General features: G+C 49.5%; 1 protein-coding gene and 1 long non-coding RNA gene across 5 annotated transcripts; both read right to left on the bottom strand.

Annotated features, from left to right (window-relative positions):
• Positions 1-2,033: 2,033 nt before the first annotated feature.
• LOC141571193 (uncharacterized) lies at positions 2,034-13,350 on the bottom strand. Of its 2 annotated transcripts, XR_012495969.1 has the most exons (5): positions 13,221-13,350; positions 11,799-11,960; positions 8,280-8,375; positions 2,404-2,547; positions 2,034-2,149 (listed from the first exon to the last, which is right to left on the bottom strand). It is a non-coding gene; the product is annotated as an uncharacterized LOC141571193 (long non-coding RNA). The 2 variants fall into 2 exon arrangements; XR_012495968.1 differs by lacking the exon at positions 2,034-2,149 and having other exon boundaries at positions 2,362-2,547.
• Positions 13,351-13,874: 524 nt separating this feature from the next.
• Positions 13,875-19,503, bottom strand: SWI5 (SWI5 homologous recombination repair protein). 3 transcript variants are annotated; one of them, XM_074331115.1, is made up of 6 exons: positions 19,366-19,503; positions 18,998-19,046; positions 17,515-17,606; positions 16,902-17,023; positions 16,124-16,218; positions 14,009-14,215 (listed from the first exon to the last, which is right to left on the bottom strand). In XM_074331115.1, exons 4-6 carry the CDS (start codon positions 16,973-16,975, stop codon positions 14,151-14,153), a joined length of 234 nt encoding a protein of 77 aa, XP_074187216.1. In that variant the 5' UTR covers positions 16,976-17,023; positions 17,515-17,606; positions 18,998-19,046; positions 19,366-19,503; the 3' UTR covers positions 14,009-14,150. The 3 variants fall into 3 exon arrangements, with proteins under 3 accessions (XP_019584533.2, XP_074187216.1, XP_074187217.1); XM_019728974.2 differs by lacking the exon at positions 17,515-17,606 and having other exon boundaries at positions 13,875-14,215; XM_074331116.1 differs by lacking the exon at positions 19,366-19,503 and having other exon boundaries at positions 18,998-19,126.
• Positions 19,504-19,595: the final 92 nt, after the last annotated feature.

Raw genomic sequence — 19,595 nt, 5'->3', positions numbered from 1 at the left:
ACGCAGACTCCACACAAACAGTGGCCCTAGCCAGGAATTGATTTTTTTTTCTCTCATCAATGAAACAACATTGAGTGAAACAACACTATTTGAGGATCTGATATATGTGTTCCCTGGCAAGTTAAAATATGATATAAACTTACAATTTTTGCTACTTTAATAGTCATATTTGAAAGTTTATCCACAAAAACCACAGCAGATTAAAGATGCAACTAATAAATATGGTATAGAGAAAAAAAAAAAAAAGAAATCTCAGCTCCCTCATCCATAACATAAGAATGACTTCGCCCACCTCGTGGGATTGTGGGGGGCAAATGAAGTCATGTTCAGGGGCTTGTCACAGTGCCTGCCTGGCACATAAGACCTGCTCTCTGCTTGTGAGCTGTCCCATTGCTGTGGCTACTTTCTTTTGAACATGACCTTAAAGGGTTGTCAGAGACCTTTCTCTCCATCACCTGTTATTTCTCTGGCATAAAAATCAGTTGGGAAGCAGACAAACGACCTCAGCCGGGTGATCAAGGTCAACATCAACAGTGATAAGTCATGTTGCTAGTATGTACTTTTGACAGGATGTGATGAGAATGGCCCTTTACGTCTGAGGTCTTCCTCCCAATCTTACGAGAAGAACATCAGACAGATTCTGGTAGTGGGGCATCCTCCCAAATGCCTGACTACTCCTTAAAACGGTGAAGGTCATCAAAAGCAGTGAGGGCTGAGAAACCACCATGGCCAAGAGGAGCCTAAGGAGACAAGTCAACTGAATGTAGTGTGGGTCCTGGAACAGAGAAAGGCCCTAGGTAAAAGTAAAGGAAACCTAAATAATCCCTGGGCGATAGTTAATAATGTATCAGTATTGGTTCGTTAATTGTAACAAACGTATCATGCTAATGTCAGATGTTAAGAATATAATAATGTGGGAAACTCAGTGCTGAGTGTATGGGAATTTCTCTGTACTGTCGCCTCAGTTTTTCTGCAAATAAGTTCTAAACAACAGTCTTTTGGGGGAAAAAAAGCTCACCTGGAGACATCTTTGAGAATCCGGATTCTAACTTCAGCTCTTGGATTCTGACTCAATAGGTCTAGAGTGGGGCCCAGAAACCTAAATGATGGGGTACGGAGAGCTGGGTTAGTGAACACATCTAATTTCTGGGAAGATGGCACACCAGAGAGGGCATGGACGCTCTGTGCCCCTCGCCCCATGCCTTGCCCCGTGCACCTCTTCCATTTGCCTGTTCCTGAGCTGTATCCTTTATAATAAAATGGTAAACATAAGTAAGTGTTCAAGCAAATTATCAAACGAGGAGGCGGTCATGAGAACTCCCAATTTATAGCCAGTCGGTCATCAGTACAGGTGACAACCTGGGACTTGTGAGTAGCATCTGAACTCTGACCTGTGGGATCTGTGTTAACTCTGGGCAGGTAGTGACAGAAGTGAGTTAAGTTATAGGACACCCAGTCCATGTCCACCGAGAATTGCAGAATTTGGTTGGTGTGGAAAACCCCACACATTAGGATGTCAGAAGTCCTGTGTGCAGGGAGGAGACAAAGTTTTCTTTGACCTGCCTGTGTTTAGTGTAGGTGTGTTGAATGAACCCAAATGGTTAATTTATTAAAGTGGAATTATACACAGCAGGTCACAATTGTCTTCTTTCACTTCATAGAGCATGGCCATTTCTCCCCGTCTGTCCCTCGGGTATGGGTGCTCTTTGCTCCAGACCCTGTGGCGGTGGCCAGACACACCAGACTGTCTCTGAGGAAGGCCCGACCTCTTCCCCATGGAGCAGATTGTTGCTGCTAAGATAGGGCAGCTTCCCCAAAGGTCTGGTTTCCAGCCAGTGGGTTCAACAAATATTTACTTAGTGCCTACAATCTGTCATCCTGTTGTACACACCAGGAACTACACCAGTAAACAAGACAGGCCAAACACCAGCGGGAGACAGGGGGGGGCAATGTTTATTTAATAGGGCTGCCTGAGAAGTGGTCATTTGAATAAAAAGCTGAAGGAGAAGAGACACGGAGCCAGGAGGGAGCTGGAGGAAGAAGCCTGGGAAGCCGAGGGAACAGCCAGTACAGTTTTAAATGGTATGTGACTTATCAGGATAACCATGTCATAGGTAGAGATGCCTTGTCCACTGATTGGCTTGACTGCCTGAGAATGAGAAGCACCTTGAGGCCTTTACACCTGAGGCAAGTTGTCTTGTATCCTCAAAGCAGGCCTGGGACCGCTTGCATCAGAATTGCCTGTGACCCAGAATCCACTGTGCGGCCAGGACCCTGGACAGAAGATCTGAACCCAGGTCCTCTGTGCATTTTGTTTAACCTCACAGGGTTGACAGCGAGTGTGTTCAGTGTTTGCTCCTTTGGAGGGGCCCCCACCCCTTGGGTCTCTCGTCCAGCACTTACCCCGATAACTTCAAGAGAAAGTAGAAATTGGCTGCCACTCTGTTTCCCTGAAAGGCTGGATGGATGTTGTCACTGGAAATTGTTCCCAGGGCCCAGTACCAGCCCTGAATGTGGGCATGTTTGGTGGGCAGCAGGCTGAGTAACCTGAAGGGAAGATGATGACAATGATATTGGTAACAATGGCTGTCATCTATCGAGGGCTTCTGACGTTCCTGAGTCTGTGCTCAGAGCTTTCCATTCACCACCGCAGTTGCTCCCACGATCCTAGTATGGAAGTATTATGATTTATTCCGACTTTATGGGTAAGGAAAGCTGCAAGGGAGAGACAAGAGACATCCTGCCCAGCAGAGAACATCTGTCTTCCTAGGACCTGCCCCTCCGTGATTTCTGAGCAGGTAGCGAGTAGAGGTGTCAGTTTCACCTACAGGCCTCCTGCATCTCTGCCTCAGAGGTGGGTTCGGACCCATCTTCCCTACCTCAAGATCACCCTGACTTGTGACTAGGCGGAGCTATGAGCAAGTAGCACCTGTGCTTACTCAAGCCACACGCACTGCCCAAGGCAGCTAGCCCTGCTTCCTGCTCAGGACCTCCAGACTTCTGCCTACCACCCACTCTTAACACTGCCCCTCCCTCACACCAGAATTCCCAGGGAATTTAATCTCCATTTTACAGATGGGGACACTGAGGCACCAAGAAGGTAATACTTGCCTGAGCCTCACAGTCGGTCAAGGGTAGATTTAAATTGGGTAGTCTGGCTCCAGAGCCCACGCTCTTAATCTCTCTTAACCATGGCCTCCCTCTCTTGACCTTGGCCGAACCTAGGCCCGGCCCATGTGTGTCCTGGGTGTGTCCCCTGTGAGATTTTCCCATTGAGTCAGGGGGAGATGTGTATAATCGAATCTCATCTAAGAGTCGTGGCTCTGTTAGGAAGCATATGGAAATACATATTTCTGCATGTGGAAAATTCAGAATGAAATCAAGCAATACTTGCATTAGAGGGATTTAATACAATGGTGAAGAAACCTGGGTGGGGGCAGAGGGTGTTTTCAAATCTCAGTTAGTTGGAAAAAAATTAGTTAGATGGAACCCAGCATACACGGGCAATCACACCACCTCACTTGGAGTCCTTACTGACACAGAAATTATAAATGAGCAGTCAGAGTGGCCTATCGTGGTCTCAGGATTGAGGGGGCAGGACCCCTGAGTCGTGACCAAACATTCAATATGCGGCCTCAGTCTGCTGGGAAAACCACCCCAAATCCCTTGGAATGGGAAAATGTTTTCCTTAGTAGGTGTCTTTAACCCTGAAAAGGCTAGAAATGAACAATGATTGCTTAATTGTGCCAAATGTTTTAAGCAACATGAGATTTGTAAGTTGAGCTTTAAATTTTAAGTCAAATTATTGGGTTGATTATTTCAATAAATAGACAGTTTTTAAAGCAAAGAAAGTGTGAATAATTCTTTCTGTGCACAAAACATTCTCTCAAGGACACCAGCAACTTCAACAAACCCACAGGCCTCCACATTTGCCAGTTGCCTGCCAGTAACATGGGCCCTGGGGTTCGCTGGGGAGGAGGGGTGCAGCCCGGCCCCTCCGTGGCTGCTCATTGAGCTGGGCTTTGGTGGCAGAAGGGCCTGTTCGTGAACCCTGACTGGCACTGGATGATTTGACTTCTGTGAGACCTGTTAACCTAAAAAGAACAGGTCCAAGTGAGAGGCAACAGCATTTATTTGAGATCAAGAAGAACAGCTAATCGGGAAGAACTGATTCTGGCAAAAACCCAGTGTTCTGATTAGAAGGCAAAGGAGAAAAAAAATAGAAGGCAAGGGGTATTTATGAAAAAGGGAAGGGGAACAATTACATCAATCAAAGGAAGGAATTTCTATATGTACAGATAAGCTAACATAGTAATGCTAATTCTAACAAATGTTTTTAATTTTTAGTCTGGTAGCCCTGATAGTATCTGCTTTCTAAGTTATCTTTGCAAACAGTTGTTTGGGACATAATGTTGCTTTCGACCCAATCCAAAGGTTAATTTGCCCTGTTTTAGCATTCCAAAGATTTGGGGAGTGAGACTGGTAAGGCAGTTCTGATATGGCAGCTCAGACTCCATTTCAAAGTGGCTCCATTTATATCATTTTTTTTACAGACCAGACCACCTATCTGTAAAATGGAATTAAAATGACACCCCCTTGGTCATTCCCTAATTCAGTCCCCCCCCCATGTAGTAATCATGTACTTCTGCGGGCCAGCTACTGCTCTGGCATTGGGGACTGGGTGTTGTCAACATAAGAAACATCCAAACCTGCAGAGAATGTTTATGAGTTTATTTGAGCCAAACTGACGACATATGCCAGGGAGCAAGATCTCATACACTCTGGAAAAACGAAAGTTTTGCGGTTTTGTTATGCTTTTGAAATTAAGGAGCATAGCTAAGGAAGATTACCGTGGAGATGGGAGAAAGCAGGGTGGGGGGAAAGGGGTTGGATTACGGGATAGGATAGTTAAGATGATTTTCTCTCTTGAGTGTGGGTGCATCTTAGGAGTGTCTGAAAAGAGGCATTTCAAAGGGGTGTTCACCTAGAGGCACAGAAACAACGGACAGAGCTGGCTTGAGGCAACGATAAACCTTTTACTAAAGAAGTTATCCGCCTGGGGCATGAACTCCCACCAGGACCTGCCCAGTTAGGAATGTATGATCAGATCACTCTGTGAGATCACTTTCCATAGAACCCCTTTTTCTATCCAGTGTGGAAGGACAGACAGGTCCTTGGTCTCAGGGAGCTTGGCTGGTGGAAGGAGCAGACAAGAAAATAGTAAGAGGAAAAGAAGAAAAGGCGGAAAAAAAATTAGAAAAAAAAAGACAGAAAATAATGGGAGAGATGTGCTTTTGGAAGGAACTGAAGCAAGATGAGTGAAGTGGAGTCTAGGCGTCCAGGAGGGGCTCTCTGAGATGGTGACCTCTAAGCTGGGACCTGGATGCCAGAGGAGCAGCCCATGCAGACATCCAGAGGTAGAGCTTTCTAGACAGAGGAACGCATACCAGGCCCTGAGGTGGTGTGGCTGGCTCAGAGTGGGCAAAGGATGGAGAAGGGGGCAGGGCTCCCATGGGGCCCCAGGGAGGAGAAACCACTGGGGTCCATTCTGGGGAGGGGAGTCCCCAGGGAGTGAGGCCTGAAGCTTATACAATTTGGGGGCCTCTAAGACAAAGAATGAAGCTTGAATGTCATTAGCTTCATGGTAACCCACCTTTGCCGTGTAGTAATAGCAGGTATTAGAAATAGAAGCAGAGAGAACTTTTTAAAAAAGCAGTGATCTCTATTCTCTTTTAAATACGATTTTCAACTTCACATGTTTTGGTGCACAGTTCTAGACAAGTGCCTACAGTTACGTACCTAACCACGACCACCGTCAGGTGACAGACAGGTCCATGACCCCACAAAGTCCCTCAAGTTTTCTGCTTTGCAGTCGACCCCTCCCCCTCCCAGTCTGTGGCAAGTCCTGGTCTAGTTTCTGTTCCCATAACTTTGTCTACTCCAGAATGTCACACAAGTGGAATCAGACAGTGTATAAACTTTGGAGTCTGGCTTCTTTCAGCATCATGCATCTGAGATTCCCACGTTAGCTACATCGGGAGTCCATTCCATTTTATTACTGTGTAGCATTCCGTGGCATGGAGGTATCCCTGTTTGTTTACTCTTTCAGTAGTTGAAGGACTTCTCGAGGTTTTTAGTGATTATGAATAAAGCTAGAGAGAGCTTCTTTCTTTGACATATACTGTTGCTTCCTACTTCACTGAGAAACTAGAAACAATTGGAAGGGGACTCGCTTCACCACTTCCCCTCCCCCCTGCATCCGGGTCCAAGGGCTGGAGAGTGTGGAGTAAGTATTTGGTGGAGACAGAGTGTGGGTTTTGCAAAATGAAAAGAGCTATAGAGATGGATGGTGGTGATAGTTGAACAACAGCGTGAATGTACTAATGGCACTGAATTGTACCCTTAAAAATGGTAAAAGTGGTACATTTTATGTATATTTAATATGTATTTTACCCTAAAGAAGTCCCAAGCAGAAAAACAAACCTAAACTCTCGGCCTCACATCTCTCCAGGTACTGTTTCTCTGCCTCCTATAAGAGCAAAACTCCTGGAAAGGTCATCTCTAGTCACTGTCCGCACTTCTCACTGCATGCTCCCCAGAACCCACTCTAATCAGAGGTTCACTCTCCACTGCTCTCCAGGAACGGCTCTCGCCAAGATCAGCAAAGACCTCGAGACATCCATCGGCTCCTTCTAAGCTGCAAGTGACACAGCTGGTCACTGCCTCCTCCTGGAACAGTTTCGGGAGCCTTCCACTGGGTCTTCTCTTCGCTCCTTCTCAGTTTCCTTTGCTGGATCCTCCTCCTCCCCCAGCTCCCCTCACTGGGGCCCACAGATTCCATTCTGGTCCTTCTCTCGGTCCACACCCACTCCTCGGTGATCTCAGTCGGAAATCACCTGGCTGTCAATACCATCAGTATGTTACACTGCTGGTGCCTACATTGATACCTCTCACCTACCTATGCCATGAACTCCATCCCCAAATGCCTATTGCTTAACATCGCCACGTCCATGATGAGTTGGCATCTCAAACCTAACAGAACCCACAGACTTCCCCTTTCCAGTAAATCACAACTCCACCCTTCCAGTTGCTCAGGCCCAAATCCTAGCAGACCTTTTCCCATCAGCAAATCCTACTGGCTCTACCTTCAAATGCTGTTGTTTCCAGATTCCAACCACCTCTTACCATCTACCTGCGTCCACCCTTGCATCGCCCCCACCATGTGGACAGAGGGATTCTGTAAAAATGCAAGTCTGATCTCCTTAATTTTCTGCTCAAAGTCCTTCCCATCTTGTCTAGAATAGAAGCCAGAGTCCTTTCAGTGGCTTGAAAGGCCCCCAAATCTGCCCTATTTCCTCTCTTTTCCCTGCTCCCCTCTTTGATCGCCCGTTGAGTCCATATTGGTTTCTACACTGTTCCTCAAATGCTCCTGCCTCCTCCTGCTGTTCCCCCCAAGTATTCACAGGCCCCCCCAAACCACTCCTGTAGGTCTCTACTCCTCTGATAAAAACTGTCTCAGAGTGGGCCCCTTCCTGGGCCCAGGACCTCAATTTGATTTCAGTAAATATATATTGGGGTAGAAGAGAGGCCCAAATTTAATAAGCTTGAGGTTCTATCCCTTTTCCCTGACTTATTTTTTCCCCCAACACTCATCACCATCTGAAGAATGATTTCTTTTTTATTTGCTTTATTGTCTGTCTCCCCCACCTTAGAATATAATCTCCACAAGGAAAAATATTTGTTGAATGAATGAATGAATGTCAATGCCCAGATAGCTGCAGCTTTCACGGTAAGAATTTTCTCTTCATACACTCCCAACCCACTGCCCTCTCCCCGCTCTGCTAAGTGCCCCCTCTTTTATTCCTTCCCAGCCCCCCTCTCCGCACCCCTTCCCAGACCCCACTGCACCCAGAATGTTGGCTCATTAAGGTCCCACTTTAAGCTATAAGGACTTTGCATTCCCCCGGGGACCAGGAATATGCTTAGAATTCACAAGTGTATCATCATAAAATGAACTGACATTTGCCTCTATCTTTACAATCATTAAACCAGCCTTTATATCTGTGATCACTTGTGAAGTGGCCACAGTGGGTATTATTTTACCTACTTTATAGATGAAGAAACAGGTCTGGTGAGGTGGAGCCGCCAGCCCAGCCTCCTGCATCGGTCTATACAGGGCACATCCTGCTCAGCTTTCTCTGTGTGGCCACAAGATAACACACACACACACACACACACACACACACACACACACACACACACACACACACACCCTGTACCTAGAGCACCATCAGCATCTTGATTTCCTGTGCCATATCCTGTTGTCTCTCCTTTGAGCACCTTCGCAGGAGGCGTGGGACTCATCTGGAGATGGGCTGGAATACAGGAGGGACCCACATTAGTCACACGGTCACGGGGACGTTCCTGTCTGGTGACACTCCCTCAGGATACTGCTGGGGGGGGTGGAAGTTGACTAAGAGACAAGCATCGGGTGGGTGGCCCGGGGTGATCGGTGGGGTGGTGAGGCTGTCCCGGGAGCCTTCCAGCTTCCTTGTGTCTGCACAGAAGCCTGCACTCAAAGTGACCCCCTGCCCAGAACTTTTCTCCACGTGGTCCCCATCCCCAACCCATACAGGCACTGTCTGAGGCACTACTAAATCAGAATCGGAAAAAGCACTAAGATGGCAAAACAGGGCGAGCTGTTCCCTGGCAAACCAGCTGGGCAGGTCTGCTGGTGCCAGGGTGGAGGTGGAGCAGCAGGTCAGCTCTAGCCCAGGAACGGAGCTGACAAATGCCTGGGCCTGTGAGAGAGCTCTGGGGAGAAGCCAGAGAAAATCCACCTGGGTTTGATCTAGAGGTGGCTCTTAGGGGCCGGTGGCTCTGGAGATGGGTTTAAAGATAGCTGGTTTGGAGGCAGGATTTGATCGGACATTATTACTGGTATTTAAAGCCATCAACCATTAAGGAACATGCACTGGAGAGGCCAGATTCCGAGAACACCTGGGCTGCTCATTAAAAAAAATATAGGCCTGCCCCAGGCCTGCAAAATCAAAATCCCTGGGGATGAGTTAGGGACCCAAATCTTTACTTTTAAAGCCCTCTCAGATAATTGTGATATTCAGAGGTTTGGAAATTATTACCAGATCTTTAAAGAGCATGTCTCTGGAACCTTCAATCTCTGAGTCTGCTACTTAGCTGTGTTTCCTTGGGAAAGGGGCTTAACCTCTCTGAGCTTCATTTGCTTCACCTAGAAAATGGGAATAACTGTATACCCCTTAGGGCTGCCATTCGGAATACATGCAACAGTCACATTTGAGCGCTAGGCTTTGCGGCCTGGCACAGAGCATGCACTCAGCATGTTAGCTGCTATGATTGTTATTCTAGCTGAGATCCTTTGGGATTCTGGGATGAACACCAGAAGCTGAGGGAGCTAAAGGTCAGGAGAGGACCTGCTCCTGTTCAGAGTTCCTGAGGTGGGAAATGAGAAGTTCACTGAGAAGAGAGCAAAGCCTCCTACTCAGAGGAATTAGCAGAGAGGGGCCAAGGTCAAGCCCAAGGCCAAGGCCGAGGCTGCTCATTTCTGGCCACCGGCCTGGCCACTAGGTCAGGGCCTTGGGCAGATACGACTGGTAAGAAGCACAGCAGAGATTTATGGTTAAGATCTTGGGCTTAAGGGCTCAGTGAGTTCTGGATTCAAATTCTGACTCCTTTTAGCAGTGCGTAACCTTGGGGACGAGACTCAAGAGAGGCTGAACGTCTGCTGAGGAGGCAGGACAGCACCTCGTCAGCCAGGATCTGGAGTTTGCACCCAGATCCAAGCTTGAGCAAGTCACTCCACCCAGCACACTGACCCACAGTCTTTTGTAATGTTGACTACTACCAGCCACCCCTTCTGTGGGAAACCTCGACTGTCACTGCGCCCCTGACCTGGCCTCCCTCCTCTCTTTCCCTCCCTGACGTGTCCCCTTCTTCTGCACGAAGTTAAATGGGGTGCTATTAGGTGACACTGACTCCATGAGGTCAGGCTGCCCAGAAGTGACCCCTTTCGGTCCCCAGGGATGAGAAAGCTGGCTGAATGGCGTTAGTGATGTGAACTCCCACATGTGCCAGGTGATAAATATTTTTAGGTAACATCTACCTGGATGTGATCAAGCTCTGTTCATGCTCTCGCCATGTCAGTTACCCTGGGCTGCCTGTTTTCCAGCACCATCGGGCAGACCCTGAGAAATGGCACAAGTCACTATCCACATCTCCCAACCAGTTGGCTCCTGACTGCCATTAGGGCGGGTCACTTCAGATTCCTGGGAGGGGTGCTGCCAGAGCGAACCCCCTCTCCTGTGTGGGGTGCTCCTAGGATCTAGTTTGCAGCTGGCCAGTGGCGTGGCAGGCCTGGACCTTCCCAGCAGGCCCTGCCAGGGATAGCTTCCCGTGGTTGGGTGAATCTCTGAGCAGACACTGCCCCCTCGAGGCCACCGCCCGCTATGACACCTGGGAGAGGGGACTTCGCACAGTGAACCCAGATGACGCTTTCCTTCCAAGTGTCCTCAATTATCTAGTGCCTTCAAATTGCCCCCAAATGCAAAAGTCTTTGGAGCACTGGCAGGGTATCCATTCTCAACTTGAGAGCCTGGACTCGACTCTAGTGCCTTCCAAAAGAAATGCAACTCAAGGTGACTGCCAGAAAGCAATTATAGAGCCGACTTAGGACTCTAGGTTATCTCTAATTTGTAAAAAACAACAAGGGGCTTAGAGAACAAGTGACAAGTGTCCTTGCTTTCCAGTAACATATGAAATTAGGGTTGAGGATAAGGTTAGAGTTAAGCAAAATAAGTAGTATAGAGTTAAGGGCAAGGGGGAAAGATACCTTGCTATAAAATTTGATGTTAGATACCCAAAAGGGGTGTGAGAAATGAAAATGGGAGAAAGCAAGTATTAGTTACAGGAAGGTCAGACTGAACTAGCTAGTTTGAGAAGTAAAACAAGTTAAGTGGTGCTGTGGTGAGGGTGTGGAGACGGGGCTTGTACAACTGCTGGACACGTATAATACTGTGTACTGCATAGAAATGTGGGAACAAAAGAAACAATCACCAATAACCCTACCATCTTAAATAAACATTACTATTATTTTGGTGCATTCCCTTTGGTATTTTTTCCTGCATGTCTGCCTTTAGTGTCCGTATTGGATTGAATATCTTCATTGGATTTTTTTTTTAACTCATAAGAGTTAAATTATAAAACATGTGAGTTGTAGAAAATAAAAACTGCACCCATCCCCCCCAAAAAAAAGATTGGTTCAAAATTCAGAGTTGGGTTACGATTGTGTTTGGGAAGGGTTCTATTCCCAATCACTCTCCAAGCGGACTGAGTCCCTTAGCATCCTGGGGCCCAATAAGTTATCTGCCTCTGGACCTTTGCAAATGCCATTCCCCCTCCTGGAATACTCCCCCACATCCTTGCCTGGCTGACTCCCCTACAGCGCAGGCATCGATGTCTCTTCTCCTGAGAAGTTTCCCCAATGTCCCAAGTTGGTTAGGTGCCACTCAGAGGGGCTCCTATAACAGCCTTTGATCGAACTGCATTGTCATCGTTTCTTAGTTCCCTGACTTCCTGCTGGCAGGTGAGCCCCATGTGGCAGAGCCCCAGAGACCGTGGTTCCCCAGTTCCTGGCATTGCCTCTGTGTGGGAAGAGGCAAGGCAAGCCAACTGTCCATGTGGAGAAAATGGCGTGAGGTGGAGGAAACCCAAAGAAGGGGGTCACTTCTCCTGGGGTTCCCACCCTTCCGAGCCTGGCCACTTACCTCTCTTCTTCCTCCTCGACTGTAAAATGATGTGACCCACAAGTTGAGAGGGGAGTGCGTCAGGTGAGGTGACTGCTGTGTGGCCTAAGACGTTAAGAATCTCAGGAGTCCATTCTAGTCCTGGCTCCATCTCCAGCTAGATTGCTAGCTGTCACCCAAGACCTAAGGGAACAGGATCACGGCCACATTCAATTAGGCAAGTACTGACTATGCGTGAGGTGCAGGTGGGAAGGGCATCGTTCGAGATGAATCTGACAGTCTTGTCCTTAGAGGGTACTTGGTCTGTTGAGGCCAGTGCAAGGTCTCACGGAGTGGGGTCCAGGTTAGAAGCCTGGGGTCAGGAGCCAATAGGCCTGGGCTCTTGTCCCAGCTCTGCCACTGTGTGACTTTGACAAGTTGCTTCTACTCTCTGAGCCTTAGTTTCCTTATCTGCAAAATGGGGACAATAGTAAAACCTATTTCATGACGTGGTTGTGAAAATGTGGTGACATTAAGATGTGAAAGTTTAAGAAATGGCCAGAAAAGCCCCCAAATGAGAATGCATACAGGCTTTCATGGTGAATCTAGAAGGGCGCATAGGTACAAACAGTGACTGCAGTCTGGAGTAGGACTGAGGAAGATGGGGTGCTCTCCAGCCCCGAAGGGAGCTGGGCTGCAGTGTTCCCAGCCACTGGGTCCTGTGCAGCTGCTCACCAGATCCTTGAAGTGCCCTTTGGAGCTAGGTACTAGTGGCTGAGACAGCAGCTACCGTGTTTCCCCGAAAATAAGATCTACCCTGAAAATACACCCCAGTTAAGCTTGTCAGCCAGCCAGACAGATGCATTCAGTACGTTATGATGATGTTCCAGAAGATGACATGACTGTATTTAAATAAATTTAGATTGTTGTACATGAAAAAATAAGACATCCCCTGAAAATATGCCCTGTGTCTTTTGGAGCAAGTTAATTTAAGGCCTGGTCTTATTTTCTGGGAAATACGGTAATGCCCATTGACTATCCACGTGTTCACTTTCATTTCCCAGCCTCGCTAAGTCAATTTGAGCCAAGTGACTGGTTCTGGACAATTGTCTGTGAGCAGAAGTGATGTCTGCCGATTTTGAGGTCAGTTTGGAGTTGATGTGTCTTCTCCATATCTTTTCTCCTGCTGTGGGTCCCGGTGGTAAAGCTCTGACATTTGAGGGCTACCAGACCCTCATCAGACGTTGTGAGACAAAGAAACCTTTAGTGGGTTCAGCCGTGGAGATTTGGGGGTGGTTTGTTGAGGCAGCTCATGCTAATGGCCTTGCTGCATACAGTACTACTATTATTTCCACTTATGGAGGCCAGGTCACTTGCTCATAGCCACACAGCTTGTAAGTGGGCAGAGCTGGAACTCAAACCCAGGCTGGACTCGCATGGCCGGTTTTTAGAAACTATACTTACTTCACCTCATTACAGCCTGTCCCCAAGCGCTGCTGTCCCATCTGATATCTTCTGAGAATGTCCAGCAGGAGAGGGCCAGAGGGGCAGCTGGTATAGTCAGGCCACTTAGAAAGTCTGGTGTGAAATCCTGCCATTCTGGATTGCACGGAGCTGTTGCAATACTCTAGTTTCACTCCCACCAGTGATGGTTGGTCATAAGCAACACCCAATGAGGAAATGACAGCTCACCCTTGCTCCATAGAAGTTACAGCTGGCGACTGGAACCTTCATTCTGTAGATGGATTTACAAGGGATGGATTCCTCCCAATGTTGCTATTTCATTCTCAGCTCTTACCCGCTTGTCCCCCAACCCAGAAAAGCAGTACTGAAAATTATCAGCTCCAGAGATAGACTTGATCTCAAATTCCTGCTCTGCCACTTACAGGTTGTGTGACTTAGGCAAGTCACTTCACCTCTCTAAGCCTCAATTTCCTCATCTGTAAAATGGGGATAGCAATACTAATTCCTCATAGGATGGCTGTAAGCATTAGAGATAATGCATGTAATGCACTGAGCACAATGCCTGGCACAGGTAAGACGGTTATAACAAAGGCAGGCTCTCTTTCTCCCAGGTGAGATAGGGAGTTATCAGAGGAGAGGGAATCAGCGTACAAATTCACACCAAGATCATTCATGTTTATTTACAAATAGGATACACACACAGGAATCACTGGGACATCTTAGGAACCTCAGAGCGGGGAACACACTTTCATCCCTGTCCCCCTCTTTGCTGGGCTCCCTCCTGACTCAGTTTGGGCTTGCTAGAAAGGGGCTTCTGACACTTTCTTGCTGGAAAGCCTGTAGGTGCACTGTAGGTTAGGCTCTCGCTGCTTCTCATGTCCACATCCGCCTGTCCCAGTGGGCCGTGGACAAGGGGCTGGGAGCCTCTGCTCAGTCGTTCATGTCCAGACCAAACTCTGGATACAACTCTTTGGTGGTGACACCTCGGATCACAGCTGAAAAGAAGGATGAATGTCCAGTGGGAGGAGTGGGAGAATGGCCAAAACCTTGACCCACCCAGGACTCATTCTTGCACCTTCTTCCTGCTCCCCTACTTGCCAAGATAACCCTGCTGCTACTCCTCCCAGGCCCCTCCACCATGGGCCCTGCCTCCTGGCCACCCCAAACTAGACTCACAGAACCCTCACCCCAGAGGAGTCAAACAAAGCTGCCCTGGAATCCTTTCTCCACACAGAGTCACTAGAGGCATCTGCTGAAAATGGAAATGTACATTTACATTGTTTCCAGGGCCTGCTGAAAGCCCGCTCCTTAGCCTGGCTCATGGGCCATGCCCTGGCTGTTTGGTGACGTGCTGTTCCTCCTGTGCCCTCAAAGGCTCTTCTTTCCTCCCATGGGAAGGGCTCTCCTCGGAGGGCCCCCGACCACCTTATCTCACCCCACCTGCCACCCTATCCCTACACCTCAATAGTCTCAATCTCTGCCATTTGTCTCCTACATAGCACTTAACACAGTTTATAATTCATTCGTGTTCCTTTACTTAATGACCATTCCCCTTCCCCATGCTAACACCAAAACAGAAGTCGCGTGAGAACAGAGACCTTAAAGTGTCTGCTTCTCCAACGTGAGCCCACGCCCTGGACAGTAGCGCAGGGTCAGTAGACAGGTCTGAAGCTGGGGTCTATCTAACAGGCGCTAACGCCCTCACCATTAGGACTCCAGCCCCTCACGCTCCTGTCTTCCTGGGCCCTGCCCATCCTCCTCTCTTCATCCATCTGTATTTCCCTCCCGGTTTTCTCCTTCCCCTCCTTTGGGACCCATTCCCCCACTGAAATACAGAGAAGCCCTCCCAGCTGCGGAATCCAGGATGCTGACAGGCAATTCTACCACACGTGATAAAACTCCTGCAGCAGGGGCCGGCCCCGTGGCTCAGGCGGTTAGAGCTCTGTGCTCCTAACTCCAAAGGCTGCCGGTTCGATTCCCACATGGGCCAGTGGGCTCTAAACTACAAGTTTGCCAGTTCAATTCCTCAAGTCCCGCAAGGGATGGTGGGCTCCACCCCCTGCAACTAAGATTGAACACGGCACCTTGAGCTGAGCTGCTGCTGAGCTCCCGGATGGCTCAGTTGGTTGGAGCGGGTCCTCTCAACCACAAGGTTGCCGGTTCGACTCCCACAAGGGATGGTGGGCTGCACCCCCTACAACTGGCAACGAAACTGAACCTGGAGCTGAGTTGCGCTCTCCACAACTAAGACTGAAAGGACAACAACTTGACTTGAAAAAAAAAAAAGTCCTGGAAGTACACACTGTTCCCCAATAAAGTCCTGTCCTGCAGCAGCTGGACCTACAGCCCCTGCCTTGAACACTATCCCAAATGGTCACCGGCCACAGTGCCCACCAATCCAAGCCAGGTGATACATCCGCAGCAACCTACAAAAGTCCTTACCTCCCAGGTGGGCTGTCCGAGCCAGCGCAGACACACAGGTGTCTGTGCCTTGGCTAAGCCCTCTGGTTAGTAAGACTGTGTTCAAGGAAGAATAAAATACCCCTTCAAGCGTCGCCCTCGCACTTTTTGCATCTACAGCAAGTCAGCCACTTGAGGCCAGGATGGAGTCTTCATCAGTCTGAGAAGACTGGGAACCCTAGTCTTCAGGGCAGCAGGTGGGCAAGCCCATGCTCAAACCTGCCTGCAGCTCCAAAGCAGATCCTACAGTGGAGGGAAAAATCCCCAGGGAGCTGTACAACTGCTTCGCCAGGTGACTGGAGGACAGGGGCACTCAGAGAGTGGGGCAGCTGTGAAGGGTGGGAGGGCTGGCACGTGAGGAGGCCCAGGAGCAGAAGGCAACCACCCTTGGGGTGGGGGACTCCTTCCAAGCCCCGGTGCTCCCCTGGAGCCCCGCGTCTCACCGAGTTTGCCCAGCAGCATCTGGCCTGCGTCCTTGACGTTGTTGTATTCGTGCAGCTGGGAGATGTGCTCATCCAGCTCATCCACACTGTAGCCTCTGGGTCAGAGGGGAGAGAGAGAGAATCGTTCAGAAAGCTGATGAGGACGCAAGGTTCAGAGAGTAATGAGGCATCTACTTAACAAATGGTCACCAAGGGCCTACTAGGTGCGCTACCCTGGGGACGTAGAGATGGCAACACAGACACTGCCCACTGAAGATTACAGCAGGGCAGGGGTCAGCCCCTCGTACATGCTCCCTGTGCCCTTAGGGAGGAGTCCCAACCACACTGCTACTGGGACCCTGGCCATAGCTGGGCACATCAGTGGCTAATCAGATCCCCTCAAGTGTGCAATGCACATTCAAAAGCTGCTCAGTCTGTGCCATGTGGCTGGAGCAAGGGGTGTGAGAAAATGCAGGAGTTGTGCAAGAACCAGCACCTCCCAGACACTGAAAACCCCACCTGCAGAGACAGACTGGAGTCCGGGTGCAGACAGGTGCGGAGCCGAGAATGTGGGCCCTGGAGAGAGACTGGGAGAGCGACAACCTCCATTCCTGCCAGCTTCCCAGTCCTAGTTCTTGGTCCACCCAGCCTGACCACACCTGACCTGAGAGGCTGCTGAGACACCCTGAACCCAACGGTACGGTTCTGTTTTTATGCTGAGCTAGTATGGCTGGGTTGCAGTTACTGGACTTGAGTTAAAAGTTATCTGAACTATGCTGAGGAAGCCAGCGAGACTCACTCAGATATTAACTGGGAGAGCTCCTCGTCCAGCACGTCCCTCTTCTCCTTCAGTTTCTGAATGTCAAGGCACATGGAATCCTCGTTGGCCCCAGCAGCCTGGCCAGACTTGGGAGATGGCCGCTGAGTGGCACAAAAAGTCATTAGCCAGATGGAGCCATTGTCCACCATTCAGAACCTACAATTTGTCCCGAATAGCCTCTCCCCACATCTGCTTGGTAATAGACACCTCCCCACGCCCGAATAAGACCACATTTCCCAGCTTCCCTTGGAATTAGATGTGGCCCTAAAACTAACTTCTGGCAAATGGAACTTAATCAGAAATGGTGTATGCAACGTGACACTGGAGCTGAGCCGTGTCTTGGATGATGAGATAAGACGCCACATTGAAGATGAGGTGCAACAAGACAGAGCCCTGGGTCCCTGATGACTGTTTAAAGCCATTATTATTTGGGGTTTTCATTCACTCCCAGCCCAACCCAATTCTAACTAAAGGACCATATCTGACTCCAGAGAATCCACGTCAGATCTACCTGGATTCTTCTCTCAAGTCTGTGATGTTGCTGGGTTTATTTCATTGGGTAACAAAATCTTTCTCTGGGACTACAATTCACCTTTGCTGTTTCTGCCTCTCAAAGCTGTGAAGGCCAGTGCCTGGTACGCTGCTACTGTTCAGGAAACGTGTGTTGGATCAACTGTATGAACGCTACCAGAACAGACGGAGGAAGACATGGTTCCAATCTTCCAGCCAGTCAACAAAGACTACCAGGAGCTGCCAAAGGCTCCAGGGGTTCAGCAGTGGAGAAGACAGCAAGCCTGGCCCCTGCCTTAATGGAACCGATAGCCTAGTCCCAAATATAAAACACCCAACAACTATGCTCTTCTTCCAGAGATCTCCATTTAAAGTTCTACTCACAGGTCACACTTCATCAGAAAGGCCTTCTCTGACCACCCCATTTAAATGGGTACTTCTCAAAGACTCACTATCCCTTTGTCCTGATGTTTTATGACATCTGTCACCACCGGACTTGTTATGCCTTTCAGTAAAAATATTATCTTCCTTCCCCCCCCTTTCTTCTGTCACCCCCCGCCCCCAGTTCAAGCCGTTGTTTCTCAGTCTAGTTGTATAGCCCATGCTGGTATTGAGTCTTGCGCTCCCCCAGGCTGAGGCAGTTGGTCACAGGTCAGCCGCTCACAGCAGCTCACGCCAACCTCCGGCTGCTCACGGCAGCCCAGCTCCAGAAAGAGCTGTTGATCACAATCTTAGCTATAGAGGGCCCAGCTCACTGGCCCATGTGGGAATAGAACCCGAGGCCTTCGCCATTAGGAACACGGCACTTCCACAGCCTGAGCCACCAAGCCAGCCAGGAAATATTATTTTCATTGTTGGCCTTACACCACTGGAGTGTAAGCTCCATGAGGGCAGGGACTTTGTTAGACTCACTGCTGATTGCACTGTGTCTACAGTAGTACCCGGCACATGGTAGGCATTCAATAAAATGTATCTAATGAATGCATGAATTACAAATAACTAATCAACTAACTACAAGTCTCAAAAGTGCTTTGAAGTACAGTGTGCTACAGGAGTGTCTAACAGGGTCGCTGGACTAAGCTAGAAGATGGGGGTGAGGGTTCTCTGAGAAGCTCAATTCTACAGGACGAGTAGACATCAGCTTGGCAAAAAGCTGGAAGAGTATTCCAGACAGAGGACAGACAGTATATCCAAACGCCCTAAGACAGGAGAGAGCACATACGTTGGAGGGAATGAGAAGGGTTTACGCGTAGGTGGGATGGGTGAAGGAGGGCATGGTGGTGTCAAAAAGAACCAACCACTTGTGGTGCTGTCAGGAAGGAGAGACAGAGCCCACTTGGAGAGCCTGGGGGGCCATTGACAAAGACAGGGCACTGCTTCTTCTTTGAAGCTTGGTGGGCACGAGGAAAAGAAGGGGAAGGGCTGAGAAATAACCCGGAGTTTCTTTGGATAAGGGAAACCTTGCAGAGGGCTGGGGGTGGGTCAGCTGCTGTGGGGATGGAGAGGCCGGCGAGCAGCAGCAGTACTTACACGGCGGAGGGTAAGGGGGGCGCAGGCATACTCACAGGGGATCGGAAGGCCCCGCCGCAACTTTTGGAAAGTCCTGGTTGAGTCCTGGAGCGGAATCCGAGAGAAAAAATGGCTGATTGGACCTAGAGTCCGCTCCTGGAAGAAGGGGTACTGTGGGGGTGTTGGAGGAGTTGGGGAGTAGGAGCTACCGGCATTGCACCCAGTCGGGAAGGGGGCAGATACGCTCCCGGGATCAGGGCGGAGATCCTCGAGGAAGGAGAGATTCTGATAGGATGGAGTGTGTAGACTGGGTCGGGGTCCCGAGGCGATCTCTGGGATGAGAAAGTCTGGGGCAGACTTATGGGAGTCAGGTCAGGGATTGTGAAGGGATGAGTTTTCCCCCTGCTGTCCGCTCCTAGCCCACCTCCTGAGCCCTGGGGTCCGGGGCCCCCGTTTCGGGGGGGTTTGCTGTGCAGAAGGGTCCAGGGCGAGGGACGCAGGGCGGCCTCTCAGGTCCGCGGGTTAATCAGAAGCCTGCGATGGAGCCCAAGCACCGTCGCACAGCGAGCTGCGCGCGCAGCCTGAGAAAGACGGCCCCGCCCCTCCCCGAGGGGGGCGGAGACAGCGGCCGTACGCGCATCTTTTGTCGTGACG

Source organism: Rhinolophus sinicus, linkage group LG04, assembly GCF_036562045.2.
Source record: "Rhinolophus sinicus isolate RSC01 linkage group LG04, ASM3656204v1, whole genome shotgun sequence".
NCBI classification, from domain to species: domain Eukaryota; kingdom Metazoa; phylum Chordata; class Mammalia; order Chiroptera; family Rhinolophidae; genus Rhinolophus; species Rhinolophus sinicus.
This window is presented reverse-complemented; position numbering and strand designations above follow the sequence as displayed.